Source organism: Pseudorca crassidens, chromosome 13 (genome assembly GCF_039906515.1).
Source record: "Pseudorca crassidens isolate mPseCra1 chromosome 13, mPseCra1.hap1, whole genome shotgun sequence".
Classification (NCBI taxonomy): Eukaryota; Metazoa; Chordata; class Mammalia; order Artiodactyla; family Delphinidae; genus Pseudorca; species Pseudorca crassidens.
Window position 1 is genome coordinate 69972934 of NC_090308.1, and position 15997 is coordinate 69988930.

Genomic DNA, 15997 nt, shown 5'->3' on the forward strand with positions numbered 1-15997 from the left:
CAGAAAGTAGGCATAGAGGGTTAGGGCTATTTCTTTACCCCACCTGCTCAACCTTGACAGTATAAAACGTATAAAGAAGAAGAAAACATTCACGCACAATTCCATCATCCAGAGCTGTGACCACTCTTCATATCTTTGTATGGGTCCTTTTTACTGTCTACTTTTATGTAGTTATGATAAGTTGAAAAACAACTTGGATCCTTTATTCTAATTTAAGATTTAAAAAGAAGCGTTTCATTATGTGGTTAAAGATGTCCTAAAAGCGTTAGTAATGGCTGAATAATGTTGTATCCCACTGTGTGGACTTTCATTTACCTAACCAGTCTACTCATGTCAGTGGTTTATAGTTTTTCCACTGTTGTAAATGGTGCACTGCACATCTTTGTATATGAAACGCTTTTCTGGATTTGGAATATTTCCTTAGGATAAATTCTCAGAAGTGGAGTCTTTGGGCAGAAGGCAGTTGAACCGTATCATCAGATTCCCCTAGCTGAGTCTGAGAGCTTTTGCATCGCTAGGCATCTGGGTTTTGGAAACCTTGTTATGATGGGAGCACGGACGCTGGGCTCTCCAGGCAAACCAGAGACTTTGTGAGCCACGCATAAGTCACACCCTGGGGTATCCTTAAAATCCCTTTGCCCTTGAATAGACATGTTGTGGTCACCAACAAGGGAAAAAATGTTTCTGAAGAAAACCTTGGTGTGCAAATACTTATTTTTAGGGGATGGGTGTGGTAGAATTCAAATAATCATTTCAGTCTCACTCTTAGTTTTATTGTCTTGGACTCTGTGTTCCATTAGGCTCATTATAAATAAAAGGCTTATGAATTTATTCTTGTGTTTTCAGAAACAGAAAATTTGATGTTACATTCGTATGGTTATACACAGGGTTCCGCCAAAATAGTGATTACTTTTTTTCGTTTGTATTTTTATGCACACTTTGCAAACAGCTTCCTAGCAGTCTCAGTCCAATTTTGATATACTTTATTAAATTGGCACTTTCAGAGCCTTGGATATTTTTATTTCCAACTGGGATTCATTTTGCACGTTAAAGATTTAGTCAAGGCAGAAGTTGCTGACAAATTTGGCTTCTCTTTCCTTGACATAGATTATTCTTCATTCTATGCACAAATACCAACCGCGAGTCCATGTCATCCGTAAAGACTGTGGGGATGATCTTTCTCCCATCAAGCCTGTTCCATGTGGGGAGGGAGTGAAGGCATTCTCCTTTCCAGAAACTGTTTTCACCACTGTCACCGCCTATCAGAACCAGCAGGTACTGTTCTCAGAATTGGGATCTTTCTAGCCGTTTAATTTCATGTGCAGATTGAAAGCTAGCTCTTCTTTTCACTATATCTAAATGTTATGAATTGTCATAAAGCATTTGCCATCCAGAATATATATGTATTGTAATAACAATTATTTATCCATTATTCCTCATGTAAAGCTACTCTAGTGAGGATTTCTTCAGACCAGAGTGTGTCTCATGACTGGCCGTGTAGGTTTACTTTCCATTTTGAGACATTGAATCCTGATGTCATAATTAAAATTAGAAAGCATGTGTATTGACTAGGAAATAGGCATGTAGGATATGAAAGTGAGTTACGTCACAGGGCATGGGATTTGACAGCTCACTTTATTTTAAAGCTACCATCCATATATTATGGGAAATATTTCAGAAGCATTTATCCTATGCAGTCATTTTAGTATATATATACAAAAGGGCTATTTCTTTCAAGATATGCTTTAATTGTGATAGAGGGTGATGCATATGCTTATATAGTCTGAGAGATGAGCGATTGTGGAGTAATCCTTTCATAAAATTGGAAATAATTTGAAAAGTGAAAAACTTCTTTTCTATATGAGTAAGTATATGTACTTCTTTAAGGCTGTGTCAAGCAGGTGGATAACTGAATTGAGGCAATTATTTGATCCATGCAATTCTGGACAGTTTTCATAAGAAATAGCGATGGAGTTGAGGCTGATGTGGTCTGTGGTAGATTTTTTTAAAATTTCAACGGTCAGCAGAATTATTTTAGGTTTCCACTTCTCTTTACATTTATATACATCTCAGTTAACAATTTTAGGCTTTATAAACTCTCTGTTGTGTTTTCTGTTGTTTTAAAGCTTCTTAGGAGATTTGGACCCTGTCCTGTGTGTCCTCCTTTAGGGCTGAGAGGCTCATCTGTTCTCGTCCATGTGGCGACACCTGTCCCACAGCCCAGGCTGTCCTGTCCTCTCATACTCACGTTGTCACACTTCTATACAGGTTTTTGGGAGGGAACATGAAATTAACCTTTAAAAGGGCTGGAGAGGGCTTCCCTGGTGGCGCAGTGGTTGAGAGTCCGCCTGCCGATGCAGGGGACACGGGTTTGTACCCCGGTCCGGGGAGATCCCACATTCCGCGGAGCAGCTGGGCCCGTGAGCCATGGCCGCTGAGCCTGCACGTCTGGAGGCTGGGCTCCGCAGCGGGAGAGGCTGCAACAGTAACAGGCCCGCAAGGGCTGGAGATAATTAGGAAGATATTCTTAAAATATGTCAGGTGTAGAAAATGTTTTTTATTAAAGGAAAAATATAATGCATGGAGAGAAAAGAGCAGAGGCATTTGTTACCCAGTTCATCTTTTTTCTCTGTCTGTCTGTCTGTCTGTCTCTCTCCAACGTACCCAATTAACTGTGTTAAAAGTGTATTTTCTACTAGCCTCTGTGATACAATAAACGAGCTGCAGTGGGCTTTTGGTACATGTTGGTGACTAACACCAATTCACAAATGTTGACAAATCAATTAAGAGGATGGAAAAATTAGAAGAAAAGAAAATTGATGATGAAAAACCATGTTCATTTTTTTAAACTTCCTGGCTGCCATTTTGAAGAACTTTTGGAAAATTGGTAAGCAGCCCATGCTTGGTGGCTACCAGCGTGGGCTCTAAAGCCTGGGGTGCTAGCCCAGTTCTATGGCCAGTTAACCTTATGATCATAGGAAACTTAACCCAGTGTAAAAGAAACATAAAATTGGGATAATAACTACATCTAAGTTGCTATGAGAATTCAATAAAATAATATGCACAAAACTCATATTACAGCATACATGGTATGCACTCAACAGATGTGATGTCAGCAATAAAAAATCATTATAATAGTAATTGTGAAAAACCTATATTTAGACAAGGCACCATTATATAAATATGTACTCTTTTTTAAAATACTATTTTAAATGAACACTTAAGTTATTAAATGTTCTTTAAACATGATTTAAATGAACAGATAATTGAGCTATAATGAATTATAAAGAATTCTTTCAATGGCAGAGTGGCAGACATGGTGAATTACTTAGCAGACTCTTACATTATCTCATTTATAATGTAGTTTTATCCACACACTAAGACAGTAGCATATGGAGTACACCTACCTCAGGTGTTGCATGGCTGATTGGCAGATGGTTGAGAGCATACACAGCATAATATAGGGGGATTGCGGATGACTTTCCAAGGGTGCCTTTCTTTGCCTTAGTGTCGTCCAGCAGTGTTCGTCTGTCCTTGGCCAAAATGGCACAATAAGAAAGAAGGATGTTCATTAACTTTGGAGATTCCACTAAACCAGGGAACACAGAAAACAAAGCACGATGTGATTCTTAGAAAATAGGCTGTTAACTCCTTTGGGCAAAGTGGACATCTGGTAAGAAACAAATGGGACGTTGTTTACTAGTGTCAATTTCAGGATGGTATGACTACAAAAAGTTGTTTTTAATGGAGACGATTAGACCACTTGCAAAAATGTTTCCCTCAAATCTTGGGGCCTTCCTGGGCAAAAATCTGGTTGTGAGTCAACAAATTACAACTGTAGTTAAAATGAAGCCATTATTTATTTCTCCTACATATATAAGATTGAATCCCATTAGAACCTTCAAGTCATGGTTACCTCTGGTTAGACATTCACTGTAGTGCTCTGACCAGGTCACGAATCCATAGATAAAAGAGGAGATGAGAGCCATAAAGATGATTCAAGGAGAGACAAAGTTAAAGGAATGTATATTGCCTATTTCTGAAGAAGGTTAACAACACTCGAGCGTATAAATGTCTGTTAAATAGAAGCTGGATATTAGCTGCTCCGCATCACCACTACTGCAAGAGAAACAGACACATGTCACAGCGTTAATAAAGGGAAGAATTTTAGTTTAGAGAGGTTGTCAAACAAAGGGCAAATTATCAACAGATGATTCAGAATCTCCTTCTCCAGGGATATTAAAAGCAAAGCAAACTTTATCTATTACAGAGCTTGAACAGAGGCGGGGGAATGTCCTTTTCATAGCAAATGAATGTCTAGATGATTTCTGAAATTTTCATGTAGCTTTGCTACTAATATAATAAAATACCTGAGAAACAGGGAAGAACACAGTACATCCTCTGACAGTTAATTTTGGAGTTACTTATAGTTCTTTCATCATTTCCATTTTTAATAACCTTCCTTGGCATTTATAATAAGACTTGATGTGATTTTTTTTTTCTGCTCTGCAGATTACTCGCCTGAAGATAGATAGGAATCCCTTTGCCAAAGGCTTCCGAGACTCTGGGCGTAACAGGTGAGCCTTAGTGGAAAACATTCTGGCTGTGATAAATATATTTGATTTTTTATTGTGAACTTTCCATTACAAAGTAAACAATTAAATTTACTGACATGGTTTTGAAATCACTTCTGATGAGGATTTAAATTTACTAATATCATTGAGCCTTGGATGTAACTTATTTTGGGTGTGGCATTTTGCCCATTTCTAAGATTAATATTGATGTGAAATGCTGGGGTGAAAACGGAAGTTCTCAGGGTGTACAGTGCATGCTGCCTCTGAAGGGGCCTTGTGGAAACCTGCCCCTCAAGATCCAGGGGCTTTAATATCCCAAATCAAAATACTCTCTGCATCTGCTCTTGGTTTAGAATTTGCTTAGTGATGTCACAATTATGTATTGATCTGTCTTCGAAATAGGACAGACTCTTGTTCACTCAGATTTCCAACTAGAATATGAGACTACTCCTCACTGCCAAGACAGCTGATGTTCTTTGGTTTCCAAATTTGTCTTGGCTCTACTGACAGCCACACACTTGTTTATTTTTTCTGTGTCGTGTTTTATGGTGTTTGTACTAAGTGGGAGAGCTACAATAATGAATTCCACTCTATTACTTTTTATCAAAAAGCAGACCACCCTAGTCTGTGTGCCAAGAGTTTTTGAATTTATTGATATGATTCTATCCCAATACAGTTCAGTGCAACGTTTTCTAAAATAACTGTTGATAGTAATAATAGACTAACGTTCTCCAGATGCCCTTTCAGGGTAAGACTTTGACTTAAATGTTTTTAAAAGCACTTTGTTTTTAAAAAGTATTTGAGACATTTTTTATCACTTTACTCCAGAAATACTTCTTGAAAACTTGGTATTGGTAGGCGGTGTACATATTTATATAATGGTGCCTTGTCTAAATATAGAGGTCAAAATCCCCGATTATCTTATTTTAGGAACAATTTCACTTTAAATTGTAGAGAGAAAACAATCAAGCAGTAGTGCAGACTTTTAGTTCTTTCAGCTGATTAGCTGGGCAAGGTAGTGTAGACAGAGACCTTTTCTCAGAATAAACTCAAATGCTTGCAGAAAGACTTGATTTCATCTTCATATGCAATGATTCATTTAAACACCTGCCCTAAGCCTTAAACTTAGCGCAGGCAGATCAACAAGACTGACTAATAACAGGGCTTCACTCTGTAGGAAGATTTGCAGGTATTCCTACTATACATTGTCTGCTGTATTGAGATGATTCTGTCATTTTAGATGTCTCTTTCCATGTGCAGAAAAACTTTGCTTGGCTTTTGTTATGTTGCATTAGCTCATGGTTAACTTTGCTTTTCAGAGGAGTTTCTGAAAGTTGAATGATCTAGTAACTGGGGTGGTCACTGGTAAGGTGACTGAAGGAAGCCCCTGGGATGACTCCTTTTCTACCTTGCCAAATACTTTGATGGAATCTTCTTGTGGTTTTGGTTATAGCCGAAGAGTATGTATCTATTTATGACCCTTGCATTTCTTTCAGTTCTTTTTTTTTTTTAAAGCAGAGAATAAATTTATTAAAACTCACTGAAACTCCAGGAGGGCAGCATTTAGGCTTGAGATCATACATCCAGGAACTAAGTCCAGGCTCTCCTGTAGGATGGCTCTAGCAAAGACCTCACTGCTGTTGACATTGGGGGGGTCACATGGCTTGTACGCAGTCTTTTTTTTTTCTTCCACTTTTATTGAGATGCAATTGACATACAGCATGCCTAAGTTTAAGGTGTACTGCATAATGATTTGACTTACATACATCATGAAATTATGACCTCAATAAGTTTAGTGAACATCCATCATCTCATATAGATACAAAATTAAAGAAATAGAAAAACAATTTTTTTTCCTTGTGATGAGAACTCTTAAGATTTCCTCTCTTAATAACTTTCCTCTATAATATACAGCAGTGTTCATTATATTTATCATGTTGCACATTACTGTCAGTTTGTTTTTGAAGCAATAACTTTAAACATATTTTTAAAGGTGTATTTTGGGTAGTAGTCATAGTGGATAAGCCTATAAGTAGAAGTGAGATGATAAGATACATATTACAAGGTTTCAGGAAGAATTCTAGATAAGTCAGCACAATGAAAAGACGTTAGTTTTTAAAAATTTGATCAGTGAAAAAAACTCAGAGGCATTGGTGAAAATAAACCACTAAGTCTCTTGTTTGGTACCATGAGGTCAAATGCTAGGTTTGATAGAAATTTTTTCTTCCCTTTGGCTGTTTCAGGAGTATATAAGCATGGCATCCATGGTGCTTGCTGTTTATTGCCTGACTCTAAACCTTTTAAAGTTTTTAATCGACACGCAAAAAATAATAAATTATGTTTTAACACTTTTTAAAGGTTGTTAAAATTTTAAATTTTTATTTTACTCCAAATCTTTAAACAATATCATAGTATAGGAAAAACATGTTGAACTTATACATAGCTTTCTTGTTAGTGAAATTAATAGTTTCACTTTTTTTCTCATTTAAATGACTTCTGCTTATCACAGAAAAGCTCTTCAGTGCCCATTTTGGAATGCTAAATATCTATGGACCAGTATTCCCAGTTTTAAAAAAATCTGATTTTAACATTTTCCACTGATAAATGCAAAAGACACTTATAATGAAAAGAGAGAATTTGGTCAGCTTTAAAGATTTCTAACTTATGTATTATTTTCCTTTAAAAAGAAAGTTATCTGTAAGACCAGGAAGGTGCGTTGGTGCTGAGGACTTGGGGGAGGGGTGATATGTTTTCATATATTGATAGAGAAAAAAGCCCATGAGAAAAAATTCAAAATATTTCTTTAATACCCCCAGTTTTCTTGCACTGTTGTTACTGCTTTTTAATACACATTCTGTTTTTATTTTTCCCTAGACATGAAATAAACAAATTATGCAGGACAAGAAAGAAACTTGGACTTGTGATTTTTTTAAACTTTATAAAACAATTGAATTAAAAATTATACCCTCCTGGCTATTTATGGTTCTGCAGCCTATTTTATAGGAATCAGTAGCTTCAGCCCTTAAAAGCTCTCCTGCAAGACATTTGTTACGTGAAGGAGAATTTATGTGCTGAGAATAGTTTCATTCTTCAGTTAGGCCTTACGGTTGACCCTATAAAATGTTTTACTCAGGAAGGTACAAAAATTTCTTCTCTTTAAATACTTCAGGAAAAACATAACCATTTTACTAAATAAACTTGGCCATTTGATAGCATAAATTAGCGAGGTGATAAAGTGTGGAAATTGTTCAAAAGCATCTTGTATAAATTACCGTCTTGGCTACACTCCTGCAGGAGGTGTCTTTTATCTTTTCTTTAACTAGATGGGAAAAAGTCTCCATTACTGGAGAAAATGAAGGCTTTTTTTTAAAAAAAAAAGTCCAGATTCAGCTAATAAATATTTTATAACTGTTTCCTGCAAAATATCTGAAATCCTTTCTAGAACTTGCAGTGTGAAACAACAGCTTCAAGAAAAATATCAATAGGTCCAAATCAGATCACGTGTAGATCTGTCACCTTCAGAGCATCCCTTTACAGCTTAGGGTTATATATTTGTGAGGATCAATAACTTCTCCCTAAAAATTTGGTCTGTGGGTTTTTATTTGAAGCATCATACAGTTTACACTGCTAAAGCAAATAAGGCACTGATGGTCATCTCCACAGCTAATAAATTTCTAGGTCCCATCGATGCTCAGGACTTACCTCTTTGTAAATTCCCCTTGAGATCACTCCAGGACTACTCTGGTATCCTGAATATTTAAAACTACAATTACGAAAACTCATCTATGCGGTTTCACAAAGCAGTTTATACAAAACTGTGTCCTAACTTCTTTAGCTTAAAAAAGCTTCTTTCTAGAAAGTCATAAAAATTGAGTATTAGTACAAGCTAAAAATAGAGCAATCAGCTCAACAGCACCCAGCGTTCATAAGTTGAGTATTAAATGAAACCTGCAGGTCATGTGGGGCTTTGGGACTGACCAGGCTGCCAACCTTCTCCCCAATCAATACTTTAATGTACATAAAATATTGCTGAGTAGAGTGGTCTTGGATCTGGTTTGTAGCCAGCCACAGATAGCATGTCTCGTTTGGAAAAAAAATCACTTCGTGGTAAAGAACTTTAGAGCTAGGAGAGGGTTTAAAGCTTTGTATTCCAATCCTCACTTTGTGGGAAACTGCAGTCCAGGGAGCTTCAAACATTTACTCAAGGTTAGTGGGTTGTAGTTACAACCCAGTTCTCCTGATCTCCAATCCAGTGTCCTTACCACAAAATAGTCCTCTCTCTGGGGCACACTGATTCCATCCGAAGACAGACTCTGTCCTTCATGCTCAGGGCAGCCCAGGGCAAGCGGCGGAAGATGGTTTTAGCTGCACGCACAGGTCACTTACCATGGGTCTTCAGAGAGCTCTCGCCATGTTGTACAGGGGGTGTGACTCTGTGAGGCGGTTTTCTCTAGTCTTAGTTCATAGCTCATGACTTGGGGATGGAGGGAAAGTAACAGGTGGAGTCTAAGCTATTAAAGATAGACCCTGTCTTTAATATCAGCATTAAATACAGATTATCTGTATTAAATAGAACTGTATCTGACAATCACAAGAGGTGTTCGTGTGCTGTTTGACACTCAGGAATCAGACATTTCCTACAGTGGAGCTATATATTTCATGAAAAGCACAATGTTACCTAGATTAACAAATTGCTTAGCACTGAGATGATTGAGGAAATAGTTGGTGAGGCCTTGAGAATGTGCTAGTTGAGTGAAGGGCCTCATTTCTATGACCTAGAGGACTTAGTTATCTGATGTACGGAAGTGATATCTGAATCACTTACAGTAGGAGGTACATACATTTATTATGTGTTTAGAGTAGTCACCCTTGTTTTAAAACATGCATGTATCCATGTAAGTAGCCCATAATGAAGTTATCCTGTCTCTCTAAGTGTCCATTCATTAAGTGTGTGTAGGGGCTTTAAAATAATGTCTGGTGCTGATACTAGCTCCATATACCGTAGCACCCTGTGAGATCACCTTCCTGGGATCATCCTCCAGGCTGGGCTGAGAAGCCAGGGCTGCCCCCTCTTCCCCAGAGCCCGCCCTGGCTGCCCTGCGTGTGGTGATCACGCCTCTGAGAGAGAAGTCAGTTTTCTTAGGATGAGTGCTCTTCTCAGCTGGCTGCCGAGGCACCGGATGCTGGATAGAAATGCCTCTACAGGGCGTGCTTTTGTGGCAGAGCTCTCCGCATCAGAGGGAGAGTGGTGTAACAGGGAGAGAGTCTGAGCTCCAGATTACAGCAAAGCCGTGGACTCACGGCAGCTAGGATGGACTCTCTCCACCCCAACTTCCTGGTACAAGGGTACAGCTTTTTATCCCCTGAGATCAGCTAAGTTTTCTGAGAATGTTAACAGGACATCCTGGGTGGATTCCATCCTCTTGTGCTCCTGGCGACAGAATGGTAGCTCATCTCTGAACCATTTCTTTTTCTGTTTGTGCCAAGCTCCTCACCTGCCAATGTGGGGGGCCACTGTCAACACCAGCGGTGTTTTCTGAGCTGCTTATTATGGCTGCAAACTCCAACTGCTCCTAACTGAGCTTCTTGTGTTCACCCCCATCCTGACCCTTCCATTTAGAATGGGTTTGGAAGCCCTTGTGGAGTCATATGCATTCTGGAGACCTTCACTACGGACCCTCACCTTTGAAGATATCCCTGGAATTCCCAAGCAAGGTAAATCACAAAGTCTCTTGGGTCAGGGACTTCCCTGGTGGTCCAGTGGTTAAGACTTCACCTTCCAATGCAGGGGGTGCAGGTTCGATCCCTGGTCTGGGAGCTAAGATCCCACATGCCTCCCGGCCAAAAAACCAAAACATAAAACAGAAGCAATAGTGTAACAAATTCAATAAAGACTTTAAAAATGGTCCACATCAAAAAAAAAAGACTTAAAAACGAAAAACGAAAAAAAAAAAAGAAGTCTCCTGGCTCATGTATACAGCCAGGTCCTGCCCAGATGCTCAGGCACTGAAAACTGCACAAGTCATTGCTTGTCCTCTATAATGGCGACCTCATTACCAACATCCTCCCATTACAGGATCCCTCTCTTTTCTGTCTGGTATGGGGATGGGCCAGGAAAATGGCCGTTGTGGTCAAAGGTTAAGTCTTGGATGTTTTAGGCTGTTTATATATTTCATAACCTTTACTTTACCCTAAATCTCTTCTTAAAATTAGAGGTAGACTAGTTGGCCCTGGTACCAGGTGTACTTCACAGATAATTGCCCATGCTGGTCCCGGTTTACCCTTTCTTGCCAGCTTCCTCTTCCTTCAGCAGAATTGCCTCTAGGCAGGGTTCTCTTGTATTTATGATGAGAAGGTCAGGCACACTGAGGCAACCTTCCCTGAGCTCCCCTTTGAGTATTTCCTGCGAGCCCAGGGCTGGTGTTTCCTCAGAGGGAGCAGCATGGAAAGGGATGACACTTCCTTCTCCACTTGGTACGTAGGACTCGCGGCTCACTCCTGCACTCAAGAATTTTACGTCTGATCCTGCCCAGCACCCCGTTGAGAATTTAGCATTGCTGGGTTTTAGATAATTATCATTGGGCAGATTGGGCTTTTAGATTATTTTAAGAAGCTGTATAAAACACTGTCACTAGAGCAATGAAGGTTTTACAACCTATCCAGCCCATTGGAATTCTCTTCTCTCCCTAAGTTCCGTCAAGTTGCAAACATCAATCTGTCAGCAAATCCAGAGGGGGGAGTCAGCCGCCACCACTGTTATTGATTGGATGCAGGGTTAACCCCCCTCTCTATTTCACAGGGCTGTTTACTTGCTGGACCTCTGCTCTTGTGTTAGCATGTGATTCACCAAACCATTTTCTGTTTGGAAATGAGATATGTATACATGTAGCTGATTCACTTCGTTGTACAGCAGAAACTAACACAACATTGTAAAGCAACTATACTCCAATTAAAAAGAAAATAAAGTTCTAGACGGTTGCCTTATTTCAGTAGCCCTGAGTGGTACAGTCATTGATGCACACAAGCTTGCAGTGGGAAGTTGCAAGTTTGTTTGAGGCAGGATGTGTCTTTGACCAATTTGGCTCTTTTCTTTGAATTCCTTCTTTTTTGGCAAGAAAATATATTGCTCCAGAGGAAGCTCTGCCGAAAGAAAGAGTAAAAGTTGGGTAGGGGCTTCCCTGGTGGCGCAGTGGTTGAGAGCCCGCCTGCCGATGCAGGGGACACGGGTTCGTGCCCCGGTCCGGGGAGATCCCACATGCCGCGGAGCGGCTGAGTCCGTGAGCCATGGCCGCTGAGCCTGTGCGTCCAGAGCCTGTGTTCCACAACGGGAGAGGCCACAACAGTGAGAGGCCCGCGTACAGCCAAAAAAAAAAAAAAAAAAAAAAAAAAAAAAGTTGGGTAGAAGTGAGGTGATGGAAATTTTGGAACAAGATACAGGGTAAGATGAAATTTATATTTTCTAAAGTTGCCAGGAAAGTCAGTATTTGTAGTGTTTATTATTAAAAAATGAGAAAACTTTGAGAAAGCTAATTGAGGGAGAAAATGTGAAAATTCTATCTGATAGTGTCCTAATATCTTCTGGAAAAAAAAATAGTCACTCCTTGGGGAGATAATTTCCTTGAAAATATTGAGAGGATCTATGTTTAAAATATTTCAGTCTGAATTCAATTAAATTACAGTTCCTGAGAGCGGAGACCATCTCCTTTTCATCTTTGTACCCGCCCCTTGTAACACGTCCGTCTAGCTCATGTGTACACAGTTGAAAGGAAAAGATGCTCTTTACATTTCAATTTCTTTTGTAGGAAATGCAGGTTCCTCCACCTTACTCCAAGGTTCTGGGAATGGCGTTGCGGCCACCCACCCTCATCTTCTGTCCGGCTCCCCTTGCTCGTCTCCAGCCTTCCACCTGGGACCCAACACCAGCCAGCTGTGTAGTCTGGCCCCGGCTGACTACTCCGCATGCGCCCGCTCTAGCCTAACCCTCAACCGATACAGCACGTCCTTGGCCGAGACCTACAACAGGCTCACCAATCAGACGGGCGAGACCTTCGCCCCGCCCAGGACTCCCTCCTACGTGGGCGTGAGCGGCAGCGCCTCGGTGAACATGTCCATGGGCGGCACGGATGGGGACACCTTCAGCTGCCCACAGACCAGCTTGTCCATGCAGATTTCCGGGATGTCCCCCCAGCTCCAGTACATCATGCCTTCACCCCCCAGCAACGCCTTTGCTGCTAACCAGACACACCAGGGTTCCTATAACACGTTCAGGTTACACAGCCCCTGTGCCTTGTACGGATATAACTTCTCCACATCCCCCAAACTGGCTGCCAGTCCTGAGAAAATTGTTTCTTCCCAAGGAAGTTTCTTGGGGTCCTCACCGAGTGGGACCATGACGGATCGGCAGATGTTGCCCCCCGTGGAAGGAGTGCACCTGCTTAGCAGTGGGGGTCAGCAGAGTTTCTTTGATTCTAGGACCCTAGGAAGCTTAACTCTCTCATCATCTCAAGTGTCTGCACATATGGTCTGATGAAGCCTTTAAGTTAAACTACATTGGAATCTGGCTAATGTATATTCTTTCTTCGTTTTCCTTGTCTTTTCTTTTTGGAAAGCAATATGAAAAGAAACTTATCAGTAGCTTGTAAAATGTACATATAATAGAAAATGAAGGCTCACTGAGTTTTTTTGACTTTCTCATGGTGAGATTGTAATTATCTTTGGTACATATGTATACTGTATATGGCATGTGGGGTTTTGCAGCCTACAAAACCACATCCTCCCTCTATTTTTCCCCCCAGTTACACAGAGTATTGGCATAAATGTAGTATGTTTAACCAAAGTTCTCATACTTTTTAAAAAACCAAACAGCAAACTTAAAACTTGGCAATGACACTAACCAGACTAAGACATATAACTTAATTTATCAGGAAAATGCTCTACACAGTTTCCTACTTGAGGCTTGATAACCAGCAGTAACCAGCACACAGAGTCTTGTGAATTCTGTTATTCTTGGGCACAATGTGAGAACCTAAGTCAGTAGAAGTCTTAGTAATAGTACTGAGGTATCTGTAATCATGAAGGATTAGCTTTTGTGTTCCTACTTGCTCTTATTTATCACAGGTATTAGGTGACTTTGGTCCTATAAAAATTCATAATCCATAGTAATTACTTTCTTAAGGAAAATGGAAAAGCTTGTGATCTTTTTCACTTTCTATTGGACATGTAAGAGGTATTTATTCATCTGCAGAGAATAAATTTCCAGTATTTTGGATTTTTTGCTCATTTTATTTAGTATCAAGTAGACTATTAAAGAATGTCCTATAGACATTTTTAAATTCCAGTTTTTACCAGGGAAGGAATATATGATATGACTGGAATGGCAAAAAGAAAATAAATCCACCTCAAATTCTTTGATTCCAATGAGAAATGTCTAGCTTTTTAAATCAAGAAGAATTATATTGTTAGCTATCCCTTAGGTTTTTATAGTGTTTTGTTTTTTTTTAATTCAGGATTTTTTTCCACCTTGCTTTGAGATTCCTGACCCATGGTCTATAAGTAAGGGAAAAAGGCATTTATGCTACTTATTTATATCTCATAACTCCTACAAATTGAAACCTTCCCCCTCCTGAACCTTGTCCCTTTGTCTGAAGTCTTTCTCAAAACAGATAGATTCTAGGCCTTCATGGTGTTAAATAACGCCGTAAGGAATTTCAGGGGGTTATCTCCAGCAATCTGTCTTTTGGGGGTTGCAGTGCAAAGGCCAAAGCCCATTACTATAAAGTTCCTCTTGGAAGACTAAGGAGGAAGATACCAATTATGATAAAGGAGCTGTAAAACTTTTAACCTCAACATCATTTTTAACCTCAAAACTGAAAAAAAGAAAATGAAAGCAGTATTATTTTTTAAAAACCCCTAAAACAATGTATACAGGGTTTCGAAGCATGTAGTAACTTTGATAGCACATAATGAGATGAATAGGAAAGGCTAAGAATGCAAGTGAAGAGGATTACCGTATGTCTATTGAGGATAAAATCATGTGTCTGTTCATTGACTCGCTACATTTCATATATTTGCCAAGCAAAAGCAGTGTGTTTCAGTGCTAAACAGAATGGCTTTAACCGATCCCTAGGTTAGATGGGGCTAGGGCGAAGCTCCTGGTTTGCTTCTTTACTTTAAAACAGCATGGCTGTTACATATTGAGGGAGATTACTATTTAAACAGTATTTGCACAGAATGTGACTCTGTTTATATATACTGATAAATTTCCTCATGGGTTCTCTAACAGTTTGTCCAATTAGTATTGATCTTTAAATTTAAAATTAGCATGAAGGCACATGACATATATCCAATAGGTAGATCTACATAAGATGTTTGTGTATGGTATTAATAACTTGACAAAGATTTGGGAAACGTCCTTATTATGAGTACATCCCAGCCTCAGTGCTTGGTATAATTTAAGGAGAACAAGAGAGTTTTCCATCTGGAGAAAACATAGAAAGTAATGATCTATACCTATATGCATTAATACGATGAGAATTTTCCTTTCTGCTCTTTGTGATTTGAGATGACACCACAATACAAGTAGCATTTTTAATTAATCTTTTCTTTTCGATTTAGCAATATTGTACAAATGCTGTTTCCTTTAGGCTTTACTGTAAATATTAATCATCATGTCACTTCAAAGACTAGCCTTTTATCATTATATTAAATGACATACAGGCATTGATAATTATAATTATATATCTGTATTTTATTAAAAAATGTTTAAGAAATTATATATTAAAGTGTGTTACTAAACCCTTTCATGGCTTTGGAGGGGAATCATTTGAAGTGTCTATAAATGTTGTTCCAAGAACAGGCCCACACACGCATGCTCCAAGCACAAATTTTGTGGCTTATGAGTACAAGGCACGGGGAAACGGGCCTGGTATTCACTTTTGATGTGTTCGATATAATTTCTTGGTGCCTTGACCATTTCATTGAAGGTGAAGACCTGACAAATGTTGAACACATGAAAATTCACATGTGAGAAGAGGAGGGCAGAGTGGGATGTTTTGTTTCGGGTCCGGGGTGGGGGGGAAGGGCAAGGATATAAGAATGAGCTGCTTATACCACTGACCAGTGATGACAGATCACTTTTAGACCCCTTACTCAGAAAACATTCCAAGGGACATTGTGATGAGGTGAGGTTGCTGCTATCACAACCAGTCACATTTTGAAAATTAACACTTGCTTCCATACAAGCTCCCTCCCAGAGGTCACCAGCTTTTCACAAGCAGGGCACCCACTTGCTGACCCCTGATTTCTGGAATGTAGGGGGTCAGGAGACTTTGGTGGCCCCCAGAGAAGGTTGGGGCACAGTGTTGCTGATATAGCAAAGGATCACACTCACTCTTTATATTAGTGGAGTTTTGAGCAAAATGCAC

General features: G+C 39.5%; 1 protein-coding gene across 1 annotated transcript in view; it reads left to right on the forward strand.

Moving 5' to 3' along the window:
• The window catches only part of TBX18 (T-box transcription factor 18), a 30423-nt gene extending 15047 nt beyond the window's left edge, over positions 1 to 15376 (forward strand). Inside the window, exons 5-8 of the mRNA XM_067702654.1 lie at positions 1108 to 1275; positions 4513 to 4577; positions 10195 to 10289; positions 12377 to 15376. Of these exons, the coding sequence (XP_067558755.1) occupies positions 1108 to 1275; positions 4513 to 4577; positions 10195 to 10289; positions 12377 to 13101 (1053 nt within the window). The 3' untranslated portion in view covers positions 13102 to 15376. The remainder of the gene's footprint in view (positions 1 to 1107; positions 1276 to 4512; positions 4578 to 10194; positions 10290 to 12376) is intronic.
• The last annotated feature ends 621 nt before the right edge of the window (positions 15377 to 15997 follow it).